The sequence below is a fragment of the Mirounga angustirostris genome, unplaced genomic scaffold (assembly GCF_029215605.1).
Source record: "Mirounga angustirostris isolate CCGP_5_RB_7025 unplaced genomic scaffold, mMirAng1.0.hap1 SCAF_17, whole genome shotgun sequence".
NCBI lineage: Eukaryota > Metazoa > Chordata > Mammalia > Carnivora > Phocidae > Mirounga > Mirounga angustirostris.
Window position 1 is genome coordinate 14,521,368 of NW_026991725.1, and position 24,557 is coordinate 14,545,924.

At 51.6% G+C, this 24,557-nt stretch overlaps 2 protein-coding genes across 3 annotated transcripts in view; both read left to right on the forward strand.

Annotated features, from left to right (window-relative positions):
• RNF43 (ring finger protein 43) overlaps nucleotides 1–11,627 on the forward strand; it is a 62,951-nt gene extending 51,324 nt beyond the window's left edge. The window contains exons 3-10 of one of the 2 annotated variants that reach the window (XR_010408748.1): nucleotides 1,901–1,975; nucleotides 2,090–2,221; nucleotides 2,854–2,958; nucleotides 4,025–4,186; nucleotides 4,701–4,803; nucleotides 5,448–6,797; nucleotides 9,509–9,705; nucleotides 11,544–11,627. Coding sequence is in view for 1 of the 2 variants with exons in the window: in XM_045889243.3 (XP_045745199.2) it covers nucleotides 1,901–1,975; nucleotides 2,090–2,221; nucleotides 2,854–2,958; nucleotides 4,025–4,186; nucleotides 4,701–4,803; nucleotides 5,448–6,797; nucleotides 9,509–9,552 (1,971 nt within the window). In the remaining variant the exon portion in view is untranslated. Of the gene's footprint in view, nucleotides 1–1,900; nucleotides 1,976–2,089; nucleotides 2,222–2,853; nucleotides 2,959–4,024; nucleotides 4,187–4,700; nucleotides 4,804–5,447; nucleotides 6,798–9,508; nucleotides 11,516–11,543 lie in introns of those variants that run through there. The other variant, XM_045889243.3, reaches the window with a different exon arrangement.
• An 825-nt stretch (nucleotides 11,628–12,452) lies between these two features.
• Nucleotides 12,453–23,077, forward strand: SUPT4H1 (SPT4 homolog, DSIF elongation factor subunit). Its single transcript, XM_045889242.3, has 5 exons — nucleotides 12,453–12,612; nucleotides 13,164–13,270; nucleotides 17,445–17,500; nucleotides 17,796–17,849; nucleotides 18,520–23,077. Exons 1-5 carry the CDS (start codon nucleotides 12,544–12,546, stop codon nucleotides 18,585–18,587), a joined length of 354 nt encoding a protein of 117 aa, XP_045745198.1. The 5' UTR covers nucleotides 12,453–12,543; the 3' UTR covers nucleotides 18,588–23,077.
• The last annotated feature ends 1,480 nt before the right edge of the window (nucleotides 23,078–24,557 follow it).

Below are 24,557 nucleotides of genomic sequence, written 5' to 3' on the forward strand. Positions count from 1 at the left end.
GAGGGGGGCTGGGGAAAGTAAGAAAATCTCTGGAGAAGGAAGACTGTGCCCTTCCCTCATGCTCTTCCAGGCTGGGTTGGGTGTAGGGTCTCAATTTGGGCATGAGAAACATGAGGACTTGGCAGCATGCGAGATCCAGGAGTCAAATCTTTCACTACTGGGGTGACCTCCCCATGCCTTGGCCAAGTCCTAGACTGTGACATTAGCAGTGGGAGCCCCTCTCCTTGTCCTCTGGGGCTGCTCCTGTACCCTGGCTTGGGGGTTTCTGAAGCCTGGAGAGCTTCTCTTTGTCTGGGGTCCCCTAGTTGGGCTGGACTTCCTGGGAGTAAGTGGGCAGGAGGACACCGAAGGCTAAGACGTCTCAATTTCTTCAGCAATTCCATTCTGGAGTCCTGTGAACTTCCAGTCAGTTAGGCTGGCCAACCTGGGCCTGGGCTGGGCCTGGGTGCTGCTCAATGGTCCAGCCGGGCTCCTCAGCAACTCGGGGAGGGAGGGAAGGAGGAAGGGGGAAAGTCACCCTCCTGACCCCAAACAGGGCCTCACTAGAGTGTCTCCACCACCTTCCAGGGCTCCCCTGCCTGTAGGCTGTTCTGAGGGGCCCCCTGGTCCCTGCTGCCTCCTGGGGAGTGAGGAGCAGGAGCCAGGAGCCGCTCCCTGGGCCTGCCAGGCAGGAGACCTGCCCAGACAGGCTCTCCCCAGGGAAGGAAAGCAGAGATCAAAGGCCTGAGCGTGTGAGTAGGCTCCTCCGCCTGCCACTGCTGCTGGCAGAGGGATTAACTCCTTCAGTGCCTGCAGCCCAGCCCCAAAGACTCAGCAGGCCCCCAGGGGCACGAGGTCCCAGCCTGATACCCTTACAAGATGAGCGTGGGCTTTGGGGAGAAAGGATGGCGAGTGGTGGTGCTGGGCAGGGCGGCCCGACGCCGAGGCAAGGTAACATCTGTCTTGCTCCTTTGCCCTTATGCCTCCACCCAGCCCTTGCTCTTATCTCCCTTCTCTTACCCCACACCCAGAGCTGCTAGATTCCTGCCTTTTTTCTCTTTTTGGCTTGGCTCTGCTCTGCTCTGCTCTGCCTGCCTGGCTAGATTCTGCTGCCCCACGCCTGCTCTTGGAGCCTTGGCAAGCACGCACGCACGCACAGTTGTGCCCTTGTGGGAACAGCCCCTCAGGTCCCTCCCCACTGAATCTCCAGTGCCACCTCAGGGAGGGGGCGCAGGGACAAAACACTGGATGGGGACCCCATTAAGTCCTTGAATTGGAGCCAGGAAACGTGTTGACAAACTAGAGTGTGGCAGGGAGAGATACACCAAGAAATAGGCTGAGCCTGGGGCTCTGCCATGGAGACCTTGGGTGGCAGCAGGGTCCCAGGCCTTTGGGGGATGCCCTGCAGGCTCCTCTCGTCAGGCAGGGTTGGACCTTGGAAAGCCCAGCTCTATTCTGAAGGAGCTCTCCATCTGTCTTTTCTCCCCTTCTCTCTCTCTGTACTGGGGACTGGTCACCCTTCCCCACTCCCTGGGGGTGCTGGTCATTCCCTGCTTTCTGTTCTCACAGCTCTTAGTGAAGGCAGACCTGTGGTACTTTGAGGGCAGGGAGATGTCTTATTTGTCCTTAGCTCTAGAGCCTAGTCCACTGCCTGGCACCTACTAAATCCTTGTTAAGGGTTTATTTGATTACAAAAGGAAGGATTGAATGTTGTCCTTGATGGCAGTGGGAGCTGTGTGAGCTCAGGGCGGGACAGGGATCCTAGTCCCACTGCCCCCTTGCATGTGTCATAGAGGAGTGTGCAGAGATAAGGTGTACGCAATGTTCTAGGAAGGGATAGACGTGTGAGGGTGAGGCCAGGGCATGGACGGGCTGTGTCCTCCCCTGACCCCAGCGGGACCTCTGCTGTGTGTTTCTGCAGGCCCGGATGGCAGGGGAGCGAGGAGCCAGCGCTGTCCTTTTTGACATCACGGAGGATCGAGCTGCTGCTGAGCAGGTACCCAGGAACATTGGGGTGTTTGAGGAGGGAGCTGGATGGAGGGAGATAAAGTCACCTGGGGAAAGACATGTCAGGACACAGCAGCCCTTGCGGGCACTTTCCCTCCTGCAGCTGCAGCAGCCCCTGGGGCTGACTTGGCCGGTGGTGTTGATCTGGGGTAAGGACGCCGAGAAGCTGATGGAGTTTGTGTACAAGAACCGCAAGGCCCACGTTAGGATTGAGCTGAAGGAGCCCCCAACCTGGGTAAGCACGCCAGGTCTCCAGACCCTGCCCTAGCACGCATCCTCACCACCACTTTGTCCTGTGGCGACTCCCATCAAAAGCCCTTGGACTCCTGGAACCAAAGAGAATTTAGAAATCCTACAGTTCAACTTCATCTACCAGCTATGTGCTTCTGGACAAGTTTCTTCCCCCTCCAGGCTTCATCTGCAGAATGAATAGATTAGGCCAGCTGAGTTGTAAAGTTGTCTTCAGCTCTGTGGTTTCATAGCACAGAGTAGCAGAGCCAGAATGAAACCCTGGCCCCCAGCCCCTGAGGCCCTGGCTGGTGTTTCTCCACCAGCTAGAAATCTCACCCAGCTGGTCACTGGGAGGCTCCCACTCTGCAGGGGAGTCCCTTTCCTCTTTTCCCCAAGCACATGGGTCTTCAGATAGTATCTCTCGAAGCTGACATCTGGAGGACCCTCTCCTATGAGTGCCCGTGGGCAGAGAGGGACCACGTAGCCCCACCTGCATGTTCCTCCCCACCTAATCCCCTCTGCTGGAAGACTCAAGGGGACCTCTAGCTCTCTGTCTCCTCGGCACCTGAGTTTCTCTCAAATTGGCCCGGCTCCTTCCAGAAGTATGACTCTTTCCATCTCTTCTCACTCCCCTAGCCAGATTATGATGTGTGGATCCTCCTGACAGTGGTGGGCACCATCTTTGTGGTCATCCTGGCTTCAGTGCTGCGCATCCGGTGCCGCCCCCACCACAGCAGGCCGGTGAGCAGGGCGGGCTCCCTGTGGAAGTGGGCATGTTCCTGAGTGTGGGAGGGTAAAGAGCAGGAAGGGAAAAGGGAGGAAAGAAGGTGCCCTTATGCTCTTGAAATCATTTACATCTAAATACCCTGGCATCTGACTTGTTGATCTCCAGCAGCCCCTCCACATAGGTTTGCCCATTCATTTATTTATTCAGCAAATAGCGGGAGCTCCTAGTATGGACCAGGCACGGTTCCAGGCGTTGGCGATAGCACGGTGAACAAAAAGATCCCTTCCCTCAGGGAGCTTTCATTCTAATAGGAATAGATGGACAATAAACAAAATAAATTATCTATGTGGTATTTTGGATGGTGGTATGTGCCAGAGAGAAAAATAAAATAGAAGAAGGAAGAGGGAATGTAAAGGGACAGGGTTAATTATTAAAAGCAAAGCCAGAGAAGGCTTCATTGTGAGGGTGGCATTTACAGGAAAGACCCTAAGTGGGGGAGGGGGTCGGATGTGCAGATATTTGGGGAGAGCGTGATCGGACAGAAAGCACAGTAGAGGCAAAGGCCTTGAGGCACAAGTGTGCCCAGTATGTCTGAGGAACTGCTAGGGGGCCATGCGCCCGGAATAGAGCGAGTGAGAGGGCAGAGCAGGAGGTGAGGACAGGAGTTTGCTGGAGTGCTGAGGCCATTGGCAGGACTGTGTTTTTTCACTCTGGTGAAGTGGGAGCTACTAGAGGATTTTGAGCAGAAGTAGTACCATGATCTGACTTAGGTTTTAAGGGGGGAGGATGGGTGTGTTGTTGGGTGGTTAATGGGATTAGAAATTCAGTTTGATAGGCCTATGAAAAACCTCTCCTGGGCCATCAAGGAAAGGAAAGCTTGATGGTATGGATGGGGTGGGGTGGGGTGGGAGGACTTGGCTGGCTTGGCAGAGCCACGTATGAGCTTGAAGGGGACAGACTCCTAGGGGTAGTCAGTCGGCCATGTGATCTCACTGGTGGTGGGAACCGAGTACAGACCGAGGTCCAGGGGTGAGGGGAGAGGAGCCTTTGCCCTATCCTGAGCCCCACCCCTCTTCCCAGGATCCCCTTCAGCAGCGAACAGCCTGGGCCATCAGCCAGCTGGCCACCAGGAGGTACCGGGCCAGCTGCAGGAGGGCTCGGGCTGAGTGTCCAGACTCGAGTAGCAGCTGTAGCTCAGCCCCCGTGTGTGCCATTTGCCTGGAGGAGTTCTCTGAGGGCCAGGTAAGGCAGGCCTCGTGCTTGCCCTCCGTGACCGGGCTGGGGAGGGAAGCTGGAGCGGGGGAGGCCAGGTGAGGCACTGAAGGCCGCTGCACGTGCTCTGGTTGCACCTGTGTCCTGTGTATCTTGCGTGAGGCAGAGGGAGGGGACAGCCCTGAGGTCTGGCTCTTTTCCTGGTCTTCCAGGGAAAGGCACTAGTCCTTGTTGAGTGTTGTCCGCGTGCCAGGCTCTGCAGTGGGTACTGTAGATGCATGATCTCATTTTAGCCTCACGACAATGCGCGGTGGGGGTAGATTCAGTTTTTATCCTCATGTTGGAGCAGAAAACTATCTGTTAAGGAACTTGCCCAAGGTCATGCAGCTAAGTGGCAAAATCCAGGCTTACCTGACACCAAAGCCCTTACCGTTTCTATTCTACTATGTGGTATTTTACAAGAAGGTCATGGCAAGAAGGGGAGGCCTGGTTCTACTGCTGTAGCTACAGATAACTTTGGTTTGGACCCCCTTGTGTTCTGCAGGAGCTACGGGTCATTTCCTGCCTCCATGAGTTCCATCGTGTGTGTGTGGACCCCTGGCTACATCAGCATCGGACTTGCCCTCTCTGCATGTTCAACATCGTAGGTAGGAGGTGGGCCAAGCAGTCCCCTGTGTGCAGCCAGAGGGGTCTAGGACAAGGCTGCCCTCTGACGAAGGGTGTTGCCTTGAAGCTGAGGAGAAAGCAGGTCTGCCTTAATAGTTCTTTAAGCTGTGCGCTGCTCAAGAGAGCCTCATATGAAGGGGTCTACCATTCACATCGTAGACTTCTTTATTACTTTAAAAATTGTTTGTGTTTTCATCACAACTTTGTTGATCCTACACCTAGATAGTTTGTGTATTTATAATTCTGGTTTTCTGGCAATAAAGTATCTTGTTCTAACAAAACCAGGATAGTATGAAAATTTCCTAAAAGACGAAAGTGAAGTATCTTGAGGAAAGAGCCTTTTTCTAATTTACCCAAAGGGGCACTACGGGCCACTGGTGGCCCCGAGTGAAAGAGCCCCACATGGGCTGGTGGAAGGAGCAGGGATGGACATGCAGAGTGGACTCCCGGGGAGAGAGACTGACTGGAAGGAACGGGGCATCCCAGGGCACAGGCAGATGAGGAGTGCAACCGGTCCCCCAACTCTGACTGAACATGCAGGCTCTGTGGCTCGAATAGCTGTAGTGCTGCCACCTTCCACAGGTTTGTGGACTCAAACACCTATGCTCTTGGTTCTTTCTTCCAGAGGGAGATTCATTTTCTCAGTCCCTGGGACCCTCTCGATCTTACCAGGAACCAGGCCGGAGACTCCACCTCATTCGCCAGCATCCTGGCCATGCCCACTACCACCTACCTGCTGCCTACCTGTTGGGCCCTTCCCGGAGTGCAGTGGCCCGGCCCCCACGACCCGGTCCCTTCCTAACGTCCCAGGAGCCAGGTGCGGCCCCCCGGCACCACCGCCTCCCCAGAGCTGCACATCCCAGGGCTCCGGGGGAGCAGCAGCGCCTGGCAGTGGCCCAGCACCCCTATGCACAGGGCTGGGGGCCGAGCCACCCCCGAGGCACTTCGCAGCACCCCTCTGCTTGCCCAGCAACCCCACGCTGGGCCAGGCCTCATGACAGCAGTGGTTCTGGAGAAAGCTACCGCACAGAACGCAGTGGCTACATGGCAGATGGGCCCGCCAGTGACTCCAGTTCGGGGCCCTGTCACGGCTCCTCAAGTGACTCAGTGGTCAACTGCACAGACATCAGTCTGCAGGGCATCCACGGCAGCAGCTCTACCTTCCGCAGCTCCCTGAGCAGTGACTTTGACCCCTTGGTATACTGCAGCCCGGAAGGGGAGCCCCGGGGGGAGGAGACTCAGCCTAGTGTGGCCTCTCGGCCCCGGTCTTTGGACTCAGTGGTGCCCACAGGGGCAACCCAGGTTTCCAGCCACGTCTACTTCCACCGCCACCAGCACCACCACTACAAGAAACGCTGCCAGTGGCACGGCCGGAAGCCTGGCCCAGAAACTGGGGTCCCCCAGTCCAGGCCTGCCATTCCTCGGACACAGCCCCAGCCAGAGCCGCCTTCCCCTGATCAGCAAGCTGCCAGATCCAACCCAACTGCCCCTTCGGGGCAGCTCCCCAACCCACAATGGCCCAGGGCCCTCGTGGAGGCGGCCCTAGGCCCAGCTGATGCCACCAACCCCAGTCCCAGCAGCCTCTTCCATTTGCAGAAATCCAGCCTCCCTGTTCGACACCCACAGAGGAAAAGGCGGGGGGGCCTCTCAGAGCTCACCCCAGCCTCTCGGCCCCAGGACTTGACTGCACACCCAGCTTGCCAGATTTTTCCGCACTACAGTACCAGCTTGGCATACCCTTGGTCCCCGGAGGCCCACCCATTGATCTTTGGACCTCCAGGCCTGGACAGGAGGCTGCTACCAGAAAGCCCAGGCCCTTGTTACTCAAGTTCACAGCCGGTGTGGCTGTGTCTGACTCCACGCCAGTCCCTCGGACCGCACCCACCCAGAGAGGGGCCTTCCGAATGGAGTTCTGGCACCCCAGAGGGCAGGCCATGCCCTTACCCACACTGCCAGGTGCCGCCAGCCCAGCCTGGTGAGTTTTCAGGGGAGGAGGGTGTGGTGAGGAGAGGATACCGGAGGTTACTGCAGCCTGGGGGAAGTCAGCCAACAAGGGGTTGACAGAGGCTGCGAAGGGGGCAGTGGGGCAGCATTCAAAATACTGAACAACAGGCATAGCGTAGGATGGCGCCTGAAGTGCTGTGACCCTGCCCGCTGATAGTCCTTTAGTTGCCAGACCAGAGGGAGGGCTCAGGGGAAGCGCCCGTGTGGATGAAACATCAGAAAGCACCTAGGTGGTCTGAGGCAGCAGCTCCAATGTAAGTGTTTCAATATTGTAATAATTAGTAAAGCTGCGCACACAGTTATCAGCTCTAGAGGTTTATTTATTTATTTGAGAGAGAAAGAGAGAGACTGGGGAGGGGCAGAGGGAGAGAATACTCAAGCAGACTCCCTGCTGAGCGCAGAGTCTGACGTGGGGCTCAATCCCATGACCCCAAGGTCATGACCTGAGCCAAAGCCAAGAGTCAGGTGCTTCACTGACTGAGCCACCCAGGTGTCCCCAGTTATCAGCTTTAAATACAAAGAAGGCCAACAAGTGTTCCTTGCTCTTGAGGAGAGCACAGAGAAGTAATTACTGATAGCTATAATCCTGGGCAATATGAGGTCTTGTAGGAGAAATAATTGCAGATATCCATAACACTAGGCCATATGACAAGAGCTATGTAAATGATTAGAAAGAAAGGAAGGAAGGAAGGAAGAGAGAGAGAGAAAGAGAGAGAGAGAAAGGAAAGAAAGAAAGAAAGAAAGAAAGAAAGAAAGAAAGAAAGAAAGAAAGAAAGAAAAAAGGAAAAAGAAAAGAAAAGAAAAGAAAAAAAGGTCACGGGTGGTTCCCAGCATCCCTGTGGGTCCTTAGGGTTTCTCCTCTCCCTCTGGGGTAAAAGAACAACTAAGGCTTTCCTTCTAAGCACCGTTATTAATAAAACCAACCTCATTTTCCTGGGGCCTCAGTGCATCCCTGATAATTGTATTACAACCAATTGTGATAATGTAAACCCTCAATTTTAACTGGGTGTTTCTTTGTTCAAATGCTCCTCTTCCTCCTCCAGAGCACCCCTCCCCATTTTTCTCATCGTCTCCCATGGTGTGGACGACAAAGCTCTTTGCCTACAGCTATCACTAGGCACCCCAAAAGGGAACCCAAAGGTCCTGAAATATAAGGCCTCACAGTCTAGGAACCCTACAGTCAAGACCTAGAGCTGTTATCATTCATTCATTCACTCCTTCCCTCCTTTTTTCTTCCTGCATTGGATGCTTGCTATGGGGTAGGTTCCAGGCTAGGCTCTGAGGACATGGAACTTGTCAACCAGGAGATCCAGGTCTGTGGGGTCAGAGGCATGTACACAGTTACAGTAGAGAAAATCATGGCTTCCATGGAGCCATGCAAAGCAAGCTTTGGCCATGTGTTTGACGATCCATTCGGACCCTGTCACATGTGTGCTTTCAGGGCTGCTGGAGCCAGACCACCACCTCTCCCGTACTTAGAACTGGTTTCGACGCCTCCCTCTTCCCTGCTCCTCAAATCCAGTCGGTGCCAGGTTCTGTTAACTCTGTCCCTGAGAGCTTTTTTACCTTCTCCTTCAGAACTGATGGCCCCTGCCCACGTCTTAGATGCAGCCTAAAGATCAAGGCAGGAGCCTCCTAGCTCTTCCCTCCCCTCTTACAGCGCCATGAAGGGGGGCCCTGCACGTACAGTGACCCTGCTTGACTGCTGCTGCCAGGCTCATCTTCCTCAAATAAGCTGTCCAGAAATTTCCACATGTTCTGTTTTCTCCTCAGTAAAGAAAAACTGAGCCTGGTTTGGCCTTCAAAGCTCTAGCACCAACTAGCCCCCACCTTCCTTCCCCACTTTCTTTATCTTTTTTTTTTTTTTTAAAGATTTTATTTATTTATTTGACAGAGAGAGAGACAGCGAGAGCAGGAACACAAGCAGGGGGAATGGGAGAGGGAGAAGCAGGCTTCCCGCCGAGCAGAGAGCCCGATGTGGGGCTCGATCCCAGGACCCTGGGATCATGACCTGAGCCGAAGGCAGACGCTTAATGACTAAGCCACCCAGGCGCCCCCCACTTTATTTTTTACTCTTCCCCTTTCCTTCCCCTGCCCCATGCTTTAGCCAAACCTAGTAAACACTTCTTGCAGTCCCTATAACCCAGACGATCCTGCTGCCTTCCTATTCCCATAAATCCAGTTCTTACCTATTTCTGCAGGACCAGCTCATTTATCTTCGCTTTCAGGAAGCCCTTCCTGATTGCTCCACTTGAACATGATCTGTCCCCTTTCCAGGAAAGGTCTTATGATCCAGTCCTGTCCCACTACATAATTTCCCTTTGCATGCACACCTCTCCTACAAGATAATCAGGTCCCTGCTTATTCTTCTATTTGGCACATGGTAACAGGCCAGATTCACAAGTGCTTAATAAGTATTTATTGGGTTAATGAGCGAATAGTAAGTATTTGTAACACACTGGTTGCTGTATATGTTTCTCTTTCTTTAGCTTTTTTGTTTCTCTCTCCCCTGTATCCCAACTGGGGCCCCTCCCAGCTTTCAGTCTAATTGCCCCTTCTGGACACATTCCCTGCTCCTCCCTCTCTGTGCTTCTCTCCCAGCCACACTGTCTTGCAGGTGGGACAGGAAGGCGGCTGGCCTGACCCTCAGTGACCTCTTTCCTCCCCTCTCTCTAAATGCAGGCTCAGAGGAGGAGATTGAGGAGCTGTGTGAACAGGCTGTGTGAGATGCTCAGACCTAGCTCCAACTAAGAGCATGCTTCGGATGACTCGGGCCCTACCTGGCACAAAGTCCTGCTCCTGAGAGAAGAAAGGACCTCAGAAAAGAGCCCTCTTTTTTTGCCAGACTCCCTGGAACCTCCAGAAGAGGAGTGGTGATGGTGGGTGGCAGGTGTTCCCTGCTCCCAGCTCTGGACCTTGTGTGCAGAATGCATCTGCAGGGCGGCAAGTCTGTGTCCAGCCAGGCAACCAGCTGCTACCTATGTGGGCTGGCTCCCTTAAAGGCTGTTTTTTGAGAACAGGAAGCTAGATATGGGTAGACAGGTGTTATAAAGGTGCTGCTCCTTTCCCCAGGCCCAGCAGGCCTTCCTCATCCCAAGTCTCATGTGCATACCTGCTAATGGGTCCTTCTTACCTCCTTTCTTGGGTGAGTCCTGCACACCAGCTTTGACTCCTCGGTAAAGCTGCCGCATCAGCAGCAACCCCAGCTTTTATCATTTCCCTTCTTTGCAAAAGGATCGGGAACATAGGTGAGCCCTGAGCCCTAAAAAGGGAGGCTCTGCAGCTTCTCCAGGCAGTACCTGCCCTGGTGCATAAGGGAGAATGTTTTTCCCTTCTTGTCCTTAATTGTCAGATCCACTATATTAAGTCAGAGGGGAGGCTCTGGGAAGCCAGGGTGTGGAGTTCTGTCCCTAAAGTGGTACTGCGCCCTGAAGAACCTGGGATGAAGCCTCCGACTTTCAAACTCCCTCGTCACTCCAGCAGCCCCAGTTCCTCTGGGGGTTGGGGGCGGGGATAGTGGGGAGGGAATAATTCTTTCCTGGAGATTACCCAAAGTCCTAAAGTAGGTGGAAAGAAGAGGATTTCTGCCAGACTGCATCTAGAAGAGGGAGGATGGAACGAAGGTAGAAAAGACAGAATTACAGCTGAACAAGGACAACAACGAATTCCTCCCTGGGAGTTTTCTCTCAGAGCAGGGATGAGGAAGAGGGGAAAACACAGGAAAAGCAAAGTGGGACATTTGGGTTTAGATGGCTCCAATCCAAGGCCCAGCTTCCCATGATAAGCCATACAGGCCAGGGGCACCCAGGAAGGTGTGCATGCAAGAGATTGTGCATGCAGGACATCTGGCCCAGGTAGCTGGTACCCGAGTGGGCAAGGGCTGAGGAGCCTCCTGAGGGTAACATTCACCCCAGGGCAGCTGGACTGTTGCCGGCTCCTCAGGCATTATCCCATTTGGAATGTGAATGTGGGAGCTAAGTGGGCACAGGACCCTACCTGGGAAACTTCTTCCCTCAAAGTCAGTGGGGAACTAGCACCTAGGCACCCACATGGGTATTTATATCTGAACCAGACAGAAAGACGCTTGAATCAGGCACTATGTTGAGAAATGTATTTATTTGCTAATATATTTATCCATAAATGAGGTCTGGTCTCGTGGTTTTGTTCTGTCATGATGGTCACTCAGGGTAACAGCTTCATCTTCTACATTTGACAGAAATAAGTTATTTCCGATATCAGAAGTTAGGCTCTGATTTATGAAAGGATAGGACAGAGTGGTGGGCTAGGCAACAAGAATTGGTTTTTAAGCCCCTAAAAGCATGGTTTAGTGACATCAGGGAAGGGCGAAAGCATGACTGGATTCTGTGGTCCAGTCGTTACCTGTATTATTCTACCTTTTACTTCACACTCTTACTTGTGATGCTTCGGTGACTTTGTGACCTTTGGTAAATACTCTATGCCTCACTTTTTCCACCCATAAAACAGACCTACTTCACAGAGTTGTTGCAGGGCCCCCTGAGAGAAGAGTGAAAGCATGTTTGGAGGTGCAAAGTATCCGGTGCTGGAGAACATTCTAACCCCAGTCACAGAGCCCATGTGAACACAGCATGGCATGGGCACAAGCAGCAGGCCCCCCTTGAAGAAGCTCTGTTTCAGCTGGGAGGCCCGGCTGGGAGGATAGAACAGCAGGGCCTGAAACTATCTATTTATATCCCAGAGCTCCAGTTCTGATAAACACCAATGACCGTGCTCTGCCTACTCCTGGGACTACTGTGAGGATCAAGAGCTGGTGCTAAGTTGGTATGAATTCCACAGAGCCTGGGGCAGTCTTTGCTCCCATCCTCACAAAGCACATTTTCCCTTCCGCTTCTCCACGAAAGGTTTCGTAGGGGTGGTCACTGTCCGTTGCCCAGTTTTGAACCACAGAGCAAAGAAGCATCTAGCTTTCTATAAGGTGAAAAAAAAAAGGACACTCTCCTATCCCCTACAGATGTTCTCAAGTAAAGGAACTGTCTAAACGCTAAACGCTGCACAAAGCCTAAATAATCGGCTGGAACAAGGAAAGTACGTAAAGAGTTTTAAAAAATAATCAAACACGCCTGTTACGCGCCACCGGCCCACAAGCCCGCATTCCGGCGGACGGCAAATGGAAACCCTATTCCGCTCTCAGGAACAAAGGGGCTGTTCCTGATTTTTTTCCCTCTCGGCAGAGATAACCCAGAGGGAGACAGTGGACTCTCTGGCCCTGCGCTTTTAAAACGGCAAGACAAAAAACAATCTCGGCTGGCATCTGGGATCCTCCTAAGAGGACCGGCGGCCGGTTGCCAGCGGCCTACATCAAACGGCCCGCCCCGCCGGGCTTCCGGCTCCGGCCGCGGCGCGTTCTCGCGCAGGCGCCAGCCGCGCCGCCCCTCCCCCACGGCCCTGCCCACAGGCCCAACGGCCGCCACGGCCTCGCCCTCGCGCCGGCCCAGGTGGCGGGTGCGCGCGCCGGCCCAGGTGACTCCCGGCCGGCCCCGCCTCCAGGCGGGAGAAACCATCTCCTTAGGCGGGAGGGGGGAGGGTGTGGGAAGGGAGGGCTGGGCCCTGTGGCTTCCCACACCGGAAGAGGAAGTCCTAGGCACCGGAAGTGGAAGGCATTCTGGGTAATTCGCTGTTTACTTCCTGCGGCTGAGGAATCCGTGGCCCCGTCCTTTGCTGTTCTTTTGTCGGAGAGGATGGCCCTGGAGACGGTGCCGAAGGACCTGCGGCATCTGCGGGCTTGTTTGCTGTGTTCGCTGGTCAAGGTGTCCTTCTGGGAGCTGGTTGTAGGGGCGATGGGGGAATCCAGGTGGGGGAAAAGGTGGAACGGGGCTGGGGGATAGCGAAGAGAAAATTAAGGTCCAGGACCCCGGGTTTGGCGAGGGGTGTGGGAAGCTGCTGGGGGCCATTGTTTAAGTCTCTAGGAGCGCAGGCAGTCTTTACATGCCTTTGAATCCTCAGCTAGCACAGGTCTGATCCTTAACAGACGTTCAGCGAACTTCTGTTGAAGCCGAAGGCCACTGGGAGTCAGATGAGGGTGGGGATCTGCAGCTGAGGGGGAGTAGTCGGAGAGGATGCCTGGCCCTGAGGAGACTAGGGAGAGGACTAGGTAAAACGCAGTTAGGAACAAGAGGGAGGACTGTGAGGGTGGGTGGAACTTTAGGAATGGAGCTGTGGGAGTGGTGCGTGGGGAACCTGATGAGACAGAGCCAGCATAGGGAGCCTTCTACTTGACCAGGTAGAAATATGGAGAGAGCTAGTTATTCTTTTGGCCTTGTTTACACTCACCCCTATCCCCCTTTCCCCCCCCTCCCAGACTATAGACCAGTTTGAGTATGATGGTTGTGACAATTGTGATGCATACCTTCAGATGAAGGGTAACCGGGAGATGGTATATGACTGCACCAGCTCTTCCTTTGACGGGTAAGCCCCTTTAGATTCCTTCATTCACTTTCCCGTTACTCCCACCCCACCCCACCCCACCCCACCCCACCTAGTAAATGTGAGGCAGACCATGATCCTGGTTGTTCTCAGTTATTTTGACACACACTAGTCCTGGTGCTGTCCAATACAGTAGCCACTGGCCATGTCTGGCATTGAGCACTTGAAATGTGGCTAGTCCAAACTGTGTTATGCTCTAACTGTAAAATATACACTGGATTGACAAGATTTAGAACAGGAAAAAGAATGTAAAATACTTTAATTTTTTTAATATTAATTATATACCTAGATGATAATTCTTTGGGTATACTGGGTTAAATGAATATGTTATTGAAATTAATTTCATCCTTTTGTCTCTACTCATAAACGTGGCTATTAGAAAATTTTAAATGACTTGGGTGGTTTTTATTTTATTTCTGCTGGACAGTTCTTCATTAGACTGTCAGCTCATTAATGGTAGGGACTGTGTTTATCTTGTGCACACTGGTTTGGCACAGGGTCTGGAAGGTGGCAGAGGGCTAAGAAATGTTTGTTAAATGCATGAAGATCCTTTCTGAAAGTGAAGGTAAGGTAAGGTACAGTAATGGTAAAGCTGAAAGCTGAAAGCTGATGCTGTTAGATATTTCTAAGAGACCCCATAAGAAAAGTTTTCCCTTGGTGAGATTGTCCAATGGGGAGAAGGAGAAATGAGAGTAACATAAGTGACCAGGTCTCAGTTTTTTTTCCCCAACATAGGAGCCAGAGGGTAGTATTCTTTGGGGGTTAAGGAGATACTGTGTCTTTTGGCCTCTAGGCCAATTAAGGGTTTACACACAGGGGTGCCTGGGTGGCTTAGTCAGTTAAGTGTCCAATTCTTGATTTCAGTTCAGGTTATGATCTCAGGGTAGTGAGATTGAGCCCCACGTTGGGCTCCACGCTCAGCAGGAAGTCTGATTGAGATTCTCTCCCTTTCCCCCTCCCCCTGCACACTCTTTCTCTCTCTCAAATAAATAAATCTTTTTTAAAAAAGATTTACACACAAACTGGGCTCAAACCCAGTACTTAGTAAACTTCCTTCAAGGTGAGGCCACCTACATCCATTCCTTCTTTGACTTCCTTTAAGGAAGAATGAAGGATTGGGCAAAAAAGATGTTGCCAAGGAACCTTACTTCCTACACATGCATGTGCACAGTCAGATACTCCAGTACCTTTGTTGATTTGTTAGCACTGTAACAGAATTGCTAACAAATGAATAAAGGGACTCCCATCTATGGTAAACGACTGTGTTGGCTGCTGTCAGGGATGTCAAGAGTTACACAGTGATGTACTTACTAGTAAGAGACACAGTGTAAAGTTTTGCATATTAGAGTTTTAAAAAAAATTGTGGCAAAATATGTGTGACAGAAAATTAACTTTTTAAAAAATTTTTATTTATTTGAGAGACAGAGAGAGCACAAGCAGGGCGGAGGGAGAGGGAGAAGCACACTCTCCACTGAGCAGGGAGCCTGACATGGGGCTCGATCCCAGGACCCTAGGATCATGACCTTAGCCGAAGGCAGACGCCTAACTGACTGAGCCACTCAGGCGCCCCTGAAAATTTGCCATTTTTAAGTGTAGAATTCAGTGGTATTTAGTATATTCACGTTGTGCAGCCATCACTACCATCCATCTCCAGAACTCTCTTCATCTTATTTTCCCCTCCCCACTGCCGCTGGCAGCTACCATTCTACTTTCTTTCTGTATGAATTTCTTGTGGTTTTTGTTTTGTTTTGTTTAAGATTTTATTTATTTATTTGACAGAGAGCGAGAGAGCACAAGCAGCGGGAGTGGCAGAGGGAGAAGCTGAGGAGGGAGCCCAACATGGGGCTGGATCCTAGGACCCTGGGATCACGACCTGAGCCAAAGGCAGATGCTTAACCGACTGAGCCACCTGGCACCCAGGGGCCCCTCTTGCTGTATGAATTTGAAGTGTAATATAAGTGCTTCATATAAGTGGACTCAAACAATATTTGTCCTTTTGTGCCTGGCTCGTTAATTTACCATCATGTCTTTAAGGTTTATCCATATTGTCACATGCGTCCAAATTTTTCTTTTAAGCTGAATAATCATTTATCCACTCACCTGTCGATAGACTCTTAGGTTGCTTCTATCTTTTGGCTGTTAGGAATAATGCTGCTGTGAACACAGGTTTTACCAATATTTGATCAAGTCCCTGCTTTCACTTCTTTAGGGTATATATCTAGAAGTGGAATTGCTTGAGTCATTCTGTTTAATATTTAGGGGAACTGCCATACTGTTTTTCGTAGTGGCAGCACTGTTTTCTGTTCCCACCAGCAGTATGCAGGGGTTCCAGTTTCTCCACACCCCTGCCAGCGCTTGTTATTTTTTGTTTTATGTTTTGTTTTGGTTTTGATAGTAGCTACCCTATTGGACATGAAGTGGTATTGTTTTGGTTTTGATTACCTTTCCCTAATGATTAGTGATGTTAAGCATCTTTTTATGTGCTTATTGACCATTTGTGTATCTTCTTCAGAAAAATGTCTGTTCAAATCCTTTGCCCACTTTCGAAGTAGGTTATTTGACTTTCTGTTCTTGAGTTCTAAGAGTTATTTGTGTATTCTGGTGGATATTAGATTTTGGAGAATGGGTATATCAAGGGCTAAAGGAGACCAGAGGAGGGCCAGATGAACTCAGCTAGAAGCAGAGGAGATACCATGTGAATCAGGCTCTGAAAGAAAGAAGTACAGGATTTTTGAGGAGGTTGAGGTGAGAGAGCATTTTAGAAAAAGGATTCTAAACAAGGAAATGACTTGAGTAGAGTCATGGGGTGGGAAGACCAGGCTGTCTGGAGGTTGGTAGGGATTCTGTTGAGGTTAAATCATAAGGTTGGGTGACAGGCACTATAAGGCTAGAAAGATTGCTTGTGAAGAACAGAAGAGACCATACTGTTGGTCCAGACAACAGCCTGTGTGTGTGTGCCTGCCCCCGGTCAGTCTGCCAGGCCAGGGCAGGGGTTCCCCTACTTAACCACCGGGGAGGGTGGGGGCAGTTCCACTCCCAGCAGATGGCTGAGAATGTAGGATTTGGATGGGGAGGGAGGCTCCCCAAGTAAGAATCCCAGGTTGTTGCCAGGAGAAGAGGGAGTGGTTATTGACAGAAGTCGGTGTCTGGGACAGACCTGTCACGGCAGGCAGGCAAGCATTTGATTGAATGAATGACAGAAATGACCTCTGTCGCTTCTCAAAGTTCCTGACGTTGACCTGTCAAGCTCTAGTGGCAGCCTTCTAGCCCTCACGGGGCCTTTCTGTTGCCCGTGCCCTGGGATCAGAGCTCTCCTGGGAAGAACTACTAAGATATAAGTAAGGACAGCGAATGCTTCCGTAGCTAGCACTTACTCTGTGCCAGGTGTTTGGCATGTATTAGCTCAGTATTTGAGTTTCATTCCGCACAATTCTGAGAGAGGTCTCCATGCGTGCATTAGGCTGTACACTCATCAGAGGCAGGCCTTGGCCAAGTCTGACTGAGTTCTGGTAGGAGGACCCATGGTTTCCTTCACCCTCCTCCTCCCCCTTTGCACCAGGGCCCAGCCCCCTAGTGGTCGTGTTGCTTGTAATTAGTAACACTGGCCATCTACTTTTTTTTTTTTTTTTTTTAAGATTTTATTTATTCATTTGAGACACAGATACAGAGGGAGAGCATGAGCAGGGAGAGAGGCAGAGGGAGAAGGAGAAGCAGGCTCCCTGCTGAGACAGGAGCCCGATGTGGGGCTCGATCCCAGGACCCTGGAATCATGACCTGAGCGAAGGCAGACGCTTAACCATCTGAGCCACCCAGGCGCCCCTGGCCATCTACTTTTAAAGCTGTCCTGTTTCCCAGAGAATCTGGGCTAAGGATGTTTTTTGAGCCAGATGAGCTAGTCCTTTGGGAATGGTGACTGACCTGTGCTTGGCGGGCAGAGAACCTTTGTTGGGACTAACTTTGGGTCAGCCCCTTCTCAGCATTAGTAGTCCATTTCCCCTGCTTTCTAGTAGAACTCAATACTTGGCTTTTTCCTGTGTTTCCTCTCCCAGAACTATCTTGCTGGCTGAAAGCAGAGTAAAGTGGGCATTTTCCTCCATCTCTCTCTTCTCTAGTAGGGGAAGCTCAGGCTGACTCTCTGTTTCTTTTCCCTTCCCAGAATCATTGCGATGATGAGTCCAGAGGACAGCTGGGTCTCCAAGTGGCAGCGAGTCAGTAAGTATCTCCCTTTCTCTTTGTCCCGGCCGAGTTGTGTTGTTGCTGCCCCTCGGGTTTAGTGGGGATGTCTTAGATCAGAGGGTAAGTGACCGCAGAGTGAAACAGATGGGGTTGTAGGAAACATGAGGAAAGTGTCCTGTGCCCGTTTGTGCCTGTGTCGTTTGATACCGGAGCCAAAGAAGTGATTGTTCTTGTCTTAGAGTTGCAGCATTCCTTTCATTTTTAGCTTAAACCTCCATTTGGTCATTACACTTAACACACTCTCACTGCCGTCTCTCTTCTTCTCTCATAGGTAACTTTAAGCCGGGTGTTTATGCAGTGTCAGTCACTGGTCGCCTTCCCCAAGGTAATAATCATCATAGTAGTGGCCAGTCTTCACTTATCGCACCAAGCTCTCTGGAAGTCCTTTGTGGGACTGCACGCCGGTCCTCACCGCTCTGAGGGAACTGAGGCACAAAGAGGTTAAATACCTTGCCTAAGGTCATCCTGCTAGTAAGTGAGGAGCTAGAATTTGAACCCAGTCATTTTGACCCCAGAACCCTTGGTTTTAGCGACTACGACGCGTAGTCTTTTCCTTCTCGTTCTTGCCAAATCATTACCAGACACGTGCCTAGATCTTCAGTGGTAACCAGCCAACCAAGCAGGACTATTGATGAGCTGTGTAGGAACTCCAGTTTGCTTAGGAACAGCTTCCTTCCTTCCTCCCTTTCCTGTCCCCCACCAAAGTGGTAGTAGAGGGACCTTTCTTTTTTTTTTTTTTTTTTTAAAGATTTTATTTATTTATTTGAGACAGAATGAGAGAGACAGAGAGCACATGAGTGGGGGGAGGGTCAGAGGGAGAAGCAGGCTCCCCGCCGAGCAGGGAGCCCGATGCGGGACTCGATCCCGGGACTCCAGGATCATGACCTGAGCCGAAGGCAGTCGCTTAACCAACTGAGCCACCCAGGCGCCCTAGAGGGACCTTTCTTAACTTCTGGGATCTTCCTCCCTCACAGAGCTTTCTTTTCCTGTGGCAGGAATCGTGCGAGAGCTGAAAAGTCGAGGAGTGGCCTACAAATCCAGAGACACAGCTATAAAGACCTAGCAAGATGCATGGCTACCATTGTCTTTCCTCCCCACCTCCTGCATCTGCTAATTTTTTGTTACGGAACTAAATGGACAGAACTTCAGATACTCCCCACCCTCCAACTCTGAGACTCGGCGGACTGTTGAGAGACCACAGCGTGTCTCTGAGCCATTTTACCTTTGGATTGCTGCTGGGGCTGGGGCTGGGGGTGGGGGGTTTGGGCTGGTGGATTAACAGAGACTGAATTGAATGGGGGGTAGGAGACCCAGTCTGTGCCCTTGCCCATGGGTAGGACTCTGGGTCAAATGCCAAATAAACGTGAACCCCTAGGAAAGTTCTTAAGCCCATGACAGATGCCTTGCCTCTTTTCTACCTGGACACAGGAAGAACTCACTTAACCCTGTAAGCACTTTCCCGGAGCAGTAGAGGCCCTCCTGCTCCCCGTTACCCATCTTTCAGCCTTCCGGGGTTACAGCCTTTCCAGTGTGCTTCCTTGGGTCTTGTTGGAAGGTCTGCTGTCCTGAGTCTAGGCAGCCCCATCAAGCTGGTAGTCCCGGTGTCTGGGGGTTGCAGACTTGCTCTAGACCTGGCACAGCAAGTGTCTTTTGAAAGAAAGCCTGAGGCTTCTCAGTATTCTTTGCCTGTTGACCATATTTAATACTCTTCCCCCCTCTCCCTTTTTTTCTTCTTTTTACCACTCTTCCTCTGTCTTAGGCCAGTCAGTGGTATTCATGACCCTCGCTTACCCACCTACACACATTCTGCTGCATTTCCTCTAACTGGAGACCCTCAGGTGGCTGCTGGGCCTTCATCCGGTTAGATTATGCCTTTGTAGGGCATAAACTCCTTTCCCCCTCTGGCCTAGTAGGGGGTTTTGATATCAGGTTATTGGTCAAGGTGAGTTGTTTTAGAATGAAAAATTTACCAGAAATTCTTTCTTACTTAAATCTCCACAAAGAATCCTATTAATATCCCCATATTGATTTTCTAGGTTTCTTGTTCTCCATCTATAAAACAACGATAACACTGCCTGTTTACCTTAGTATTGATTATAAAAACGAAGCAATGTGAAAATTCTAGAACTTAGGTTTTATGAAAAGTAAAATTCATTTACTCTTTTTATTAGCCATTCTTTTTTTTTTTTTTTTTAAAGATTTTATTTATGTATTTGACAGACAGTGAGAGAGGGAACACAAGCAGGGGGAGTGGGAGAGGGATGAGCAGGCTTCCCGTCAAGCAGGGAGCCCGATGCGGGGCTCGATCCCAGGACCCTGGGATCATGACCTGAGCCGAAGGCCGATGGTTAACGACTGAGCCACCCAGGCGCCCCTTTATTAGCTATTTTTTTTTTTTAATTTTTTTTTTTTTTTTTTAGGATTTATTTGACAGAGCAAGAATGAGAGGGAGTACATGAGGGGGGGGAGTGGGAGAGGGAGAAGCAGGCTCCCCGCTGAGCAGGGAGCCCGATGCGGGACTCGATCCCGGGACTCCAGGATCATGACCTGAGCCGAAGGCAGTCGCTTAACCGACTGAGCCACCCAGGCGCCCCTTTATTAGCTATTCTTTACAGTATGTGCACGGTTAACCAAACAGTGGGAGAAATGCCCAGAATCAGCACTGCAGAATGAGCTCGACTCGTTAGCAGAGGTGTGTACACTAGGGCTTTGTGTCTCTTCGCCACCTGGTGTTGCTAGTGAGTCAGTGTCCCTGTTACCTGTGGCCTGGAGTGTGTGGGAAGGAGGGAGAGGTGCTGATTCTCCCGTGACCCCCTCCCACCCCTGTCCTTGTACGCTCATAGGCCCATAGGAAGGAAGCAGGGAGTGGCCCAGGATGCTCATGTCACTCACAGATCCTCCTCAAACCAGAACCTTCAAGCTCTGAGGGAATGGTCCATCAGCCCCAGTTTCAGCTGAGTTTTTAAAGGCTTTCCTCAGCCCAGCAAACTGAAAGAGCACAAGGGGTGGTGGTTTCTGTTCAATTTCAATCTGAAAGGATCCTCGGGAAGTAGCCCCAGCAGGCCAGCCTTACGTTCTGGAGGGAAGGTTCTGGAGGGAAGAAGCGGGTTTCGGCAAGAGTGCCTAGGCCAGGCAGCCAACACCCCACTTTCACTGGCTTTTCTCAAAAAGTCCCTTGGAAATCCCCAGCTGCTGTCCTGCGTGTCTGACCCGGACGTGGCTGCTCGGTGAGAATGGAAACAGTTGTGGGGAGGGGAGGCAAGAGGAGCTGTGCGCAAGTAACCACACAGGCTGCGTCGGCGCTGAGCTGAGCCCTAACTGTTAGCCTCGCAGGAAGCGAAAGACACGGGCCCGCTGGTTGTGGGGGAGGGGTGCCCAGTCGGCGGCACCGGATTTCACAGACTCGGTGCCAAGTGGGCTCGGCCTGGAAGCCGCCCCTCGGTTCGCTTTCTGGCTTTTTCTGGTCCTGGAAGCTGCTCTGGTGCCGCTCGGCAGCCCAGACGGGCCGTAAGGTGCTAGAGTCCACCTGGTGTGGGGAGCCCGAAGAGACTGAAGGAGGGGCTGCTGGTTCTTCACGGCTCCCCGTGAGGAGGCGGAGCGATATGGACGAGGAGGTCTCGGCTGCCACTGCCCTGCGTGGCACGTCCCTGAGGGCCATGCCCTGCTCCTTGTGCCTGTCAGACGTTCAGGCCCGGTCTGACCACGGAGGCCCCACATCTACCCAGGGTCTTGGTCTCCTGCTCAGTCGTTTGGCTTCTGCACCTCAGAAAGGCAAGGCTCCTCCTCCCTAGTTCCACAATGACAGCTGCGAGTCAGGCTAGTGACCGGGCTGCCTTCCCCTTGTCTGCTTATTCCTCATTCTCTTCTTCTTACCCACCACTGCCCGTGGGGTTAAAAAACACACTCCGTGGCAGTTCATTGCTGAATGCAGCCTCCATTCCTGGGCAGTGATTGATGGCTGATGGAACATTCTGGTTTTGGAGGGAAGCTGTTTCAGAAGAGTAATGGGGATGAGCTGGGGAGGAGTAAGCTCAGGCTGGGCGCTTTAGGTTTGGCCTCGTTTCCTCTGGGCATGGCCACTACCTTCTCACTCCAGGCCTGTCTATGACCTGCCATTCAATCCTCATGTACCCTCCCTGACACCTGATCCTGTGAGTGTGTGTAAGAGACAGGTAGGTAATGTTGAAGAACAGACTAGTATCTTACTTTGGAAGTCTGCTTCATGTTTATCAGTAAAACCTTTCATTTAAATGGCATTTTACAGTTGACAAAAGGGCTTTCATGTCCATTATCTTATTTGATCCTCACAAAACCCCTACGTCATAGTCAACATCCTTACGGAGTGAAGAGACTGAGGGTCAAAGTTAAAGTGATTTGGCCATGATCAAGAAGTAGAGCCTGAAATCAAGAAATACGTTGCTCACACCCAATCTGGGGCTGCTAACTTCTTCCAACATAGTTATCCCCGGATGCGGTGGGCTTGCTCCCTTCGTGAGGATTCCACAGAACCAGCATGAGGCGTTAGTTTATTGCTGAGTGAGAGTTACATGTCCCTATACACTGAGTCCCCCGAACACCCTATGCCTACCACTTACATCTCTAGTCCCCAAGTCCACAATTACCCAAAGAGAGGTCGACAGTGTGGGGAAAGGGTCCAGGGAGGTGATCCTTGGGATTTACTCAAGGATCCCCATGCAGGACATTGGGAAACTGGTCCAGCCCTCCTCTAGTTCCCACCTGGCGGCATCTTCTTTTCTACTCTAGCAGTTCTTAGGTATCTGCTGACCTGTGCCCCGTACTCCCCAACCTCTTCTGTTTTTTTCCTACTCACCACCTTTTGCAGCCCAATTATGGCACCTTCACACTCCACTGGAACACAGACTTGTGATGAAAATATACATACATATCCAATTAGGGGCATTGCCCCTGCCTCCCAGTCACTTTACTGCTCTAAAACAGTTTCCTCCCTATAAAATGCAGCTGACAAAACTCTGCAGGATAGTGGCTACCCGTGACGGGTGGGGGTGGAAAAGGAGATATGAGGGGATCCTGAGGTTATAGTCTGTTTCTTGCTCTGGATGCCAGGTACAGAGGTTCGTTCACTTTCTGAAGATTTATTGAGTTATACACTCACGATTTGCTCACTTTTCTATTTGTATGCTAACCTCAAATAGAAAGTTCACTTAAAGACACAGCGGTCCTGTCTTGGGATCGTTGTGAGAAATACATTAGTTTATGTAAAAGCAATCGGAGAGCTGTACACTATTACGTGTATCTAGGGAATCACATTTATCCAAAGTTGTCCACCTCTAGATAAGTTCTAGGTAAGTGTAGCAAGAATGGCATCCCTATAGTATTGTTGGACAATGGATGTTCCAATACATCTATCATACAGAAATACATCACAATGGACACATTTTCCTTTAAGCACCGTGGCTTTTAATTTTAATCTCTCTGTTCTCTTGTTTTTTTATGACATATGTTGTTGTTGTTGTTTTCTAATATGTACTTCCTTGCTATTTGGAAACAAGATTCTGGATGTGATTTAACCTCTACTTGGCTCAGTGTCATTGTTAGAAACCTCCATTTTTATATCATGTGGTGAAGTGGTTCTGGGACTGATTGTTTTTCTACCTCTTGGATTCATGTCAGCCTGTCACTTCTGCTGCCCATGTGTGGCTGTCCCCCCTCCAGTCTCGTTTGAGCTAGGAGAACAGATATAGCCACACCTGGTAAAGGTTGCTCTAGGGTGAGCCAGTAAGGCGTAGACTGAGGAAGAAAGCACGTGGCTGCCTGCCTGGGCCTTTGGGGCACAGAGGCCTTCACGAGAGTGTTGGGGCTGTAGAGTGACAGCAGATCATACAGAGTGTGAAGGCTGGGAGAGTCATGACTTAGGCCAGCGCCCCCTCCTTATGGGTGAGAAGACTGAGCACCAGAGGCAGTGGTCAGCCTGATCCCAAAGGGGTCACTGCTACTTTATTTGTCCTACACTACCCGGCCTGGTGCTTTCTGCTGAGAGATGCTTGGGTTTCTCTTTGCTTTAAGATCCCAGAGAGCAGGAACCAAGGGCAGAGAAAACTGAGGGCTCCAGCACCAAGCTGCCCGATCCTCTGCGAAATGTGACAGAAAACCTCTCTCCTGCAGACCTCTGGCACTCCGATTCTCAACGTTCCCCCCAGAGTGGAGGGCAGGCATTACGGGGTCATGGACAGAGGACTTGGGGGGATGGAGGCCTGGGCCTGTAAGAAGTCAGGGGCCTGGCAGGCCCATTTCAAGAGCTCCTATGTGCTTCTTCCTGCCTGTGCACTCTCCTTCCTCCACCCTGAGCTCTTGTGCCAAAGAGAGAACTTGAGGGAAGGTAAGCAACAGCTTCAGACACCAGGGTGGAGGGACCGCAGTGTCTCTCCCAAATGGATTCCTCATTCTTCCCCACCACCAGCCATTGCCACCCTTTCAACCCCTCCCCCCATGCCGGAAAATACCTGGAAGGAAGTGAGTGCTCTGGGGCCACCAGCCTGAGGAAGGGGTTTAACTGTCACCTGGTCCCTGAGGGCTTGAGGAGCAGAGGGCAGAGGGGGGAATGCAAATCGGTGCTGGGAACAGAGAAGGGCCCCCCAGAGGGGAAGAATCTGGCAGCCATTGATCAGCTCTCCTCCTGGGCAGGGGGATCCCAGCCAAGGCTGGGAAGGCCTGAGGCAAGGGGCTGACACAGGTCCCGGAGAAGCCTGTGCTGGCCTCTGGGACGCTGGCCCTTTCTCTGGGCAGCTGAATAGACTCACTTCTTCCGCCCTGCACCCCAGGGGAGCCGGGAGGTGGGCGCGGGGTGCGGAGCTCAGAGGCGCCTGGCTGAGGTGGTCAAGGTGGGCACATCGCGTCTCTGGTGACTGAGGCTGAGCAAAGTGTCTATTCAGCTTCTGCAGCAGGAGGGACTGGACTCAGATTAGAAGGACCCCTCTGATGTCCACATCTTCCCTCCCCTGCTGTAGACACCAGGGGCCACGACTGAGAACCACACGGTGTCCTTGTAAAGGGC

Bases quoted from the DNA above. Each gene is read 5' to 3' on its own strand.
- SUPT4H1 (XM_045889242.3), top strand. From the start codon at position 12,544: ATGGCCCTGGAGACGGTGCCGAAGGACCTGCGGCATCTGCGGGCTTGT. The intron at 12,613-13,163 runs GTGTCCTTCTGG...CCCCCCTCCCAG, and splicing joins TGCTGTGTTCGCTGGTCAAG to ACTATAGACCAGTTTGAGTA. The intron at 17,850-18,519 runs GTAATAATCATC...TTCCTGTGGCAG, and splicing joins CACTGGTCGCCTTCCCCAAG to GAATCGTGCGAGAGCTGAAA.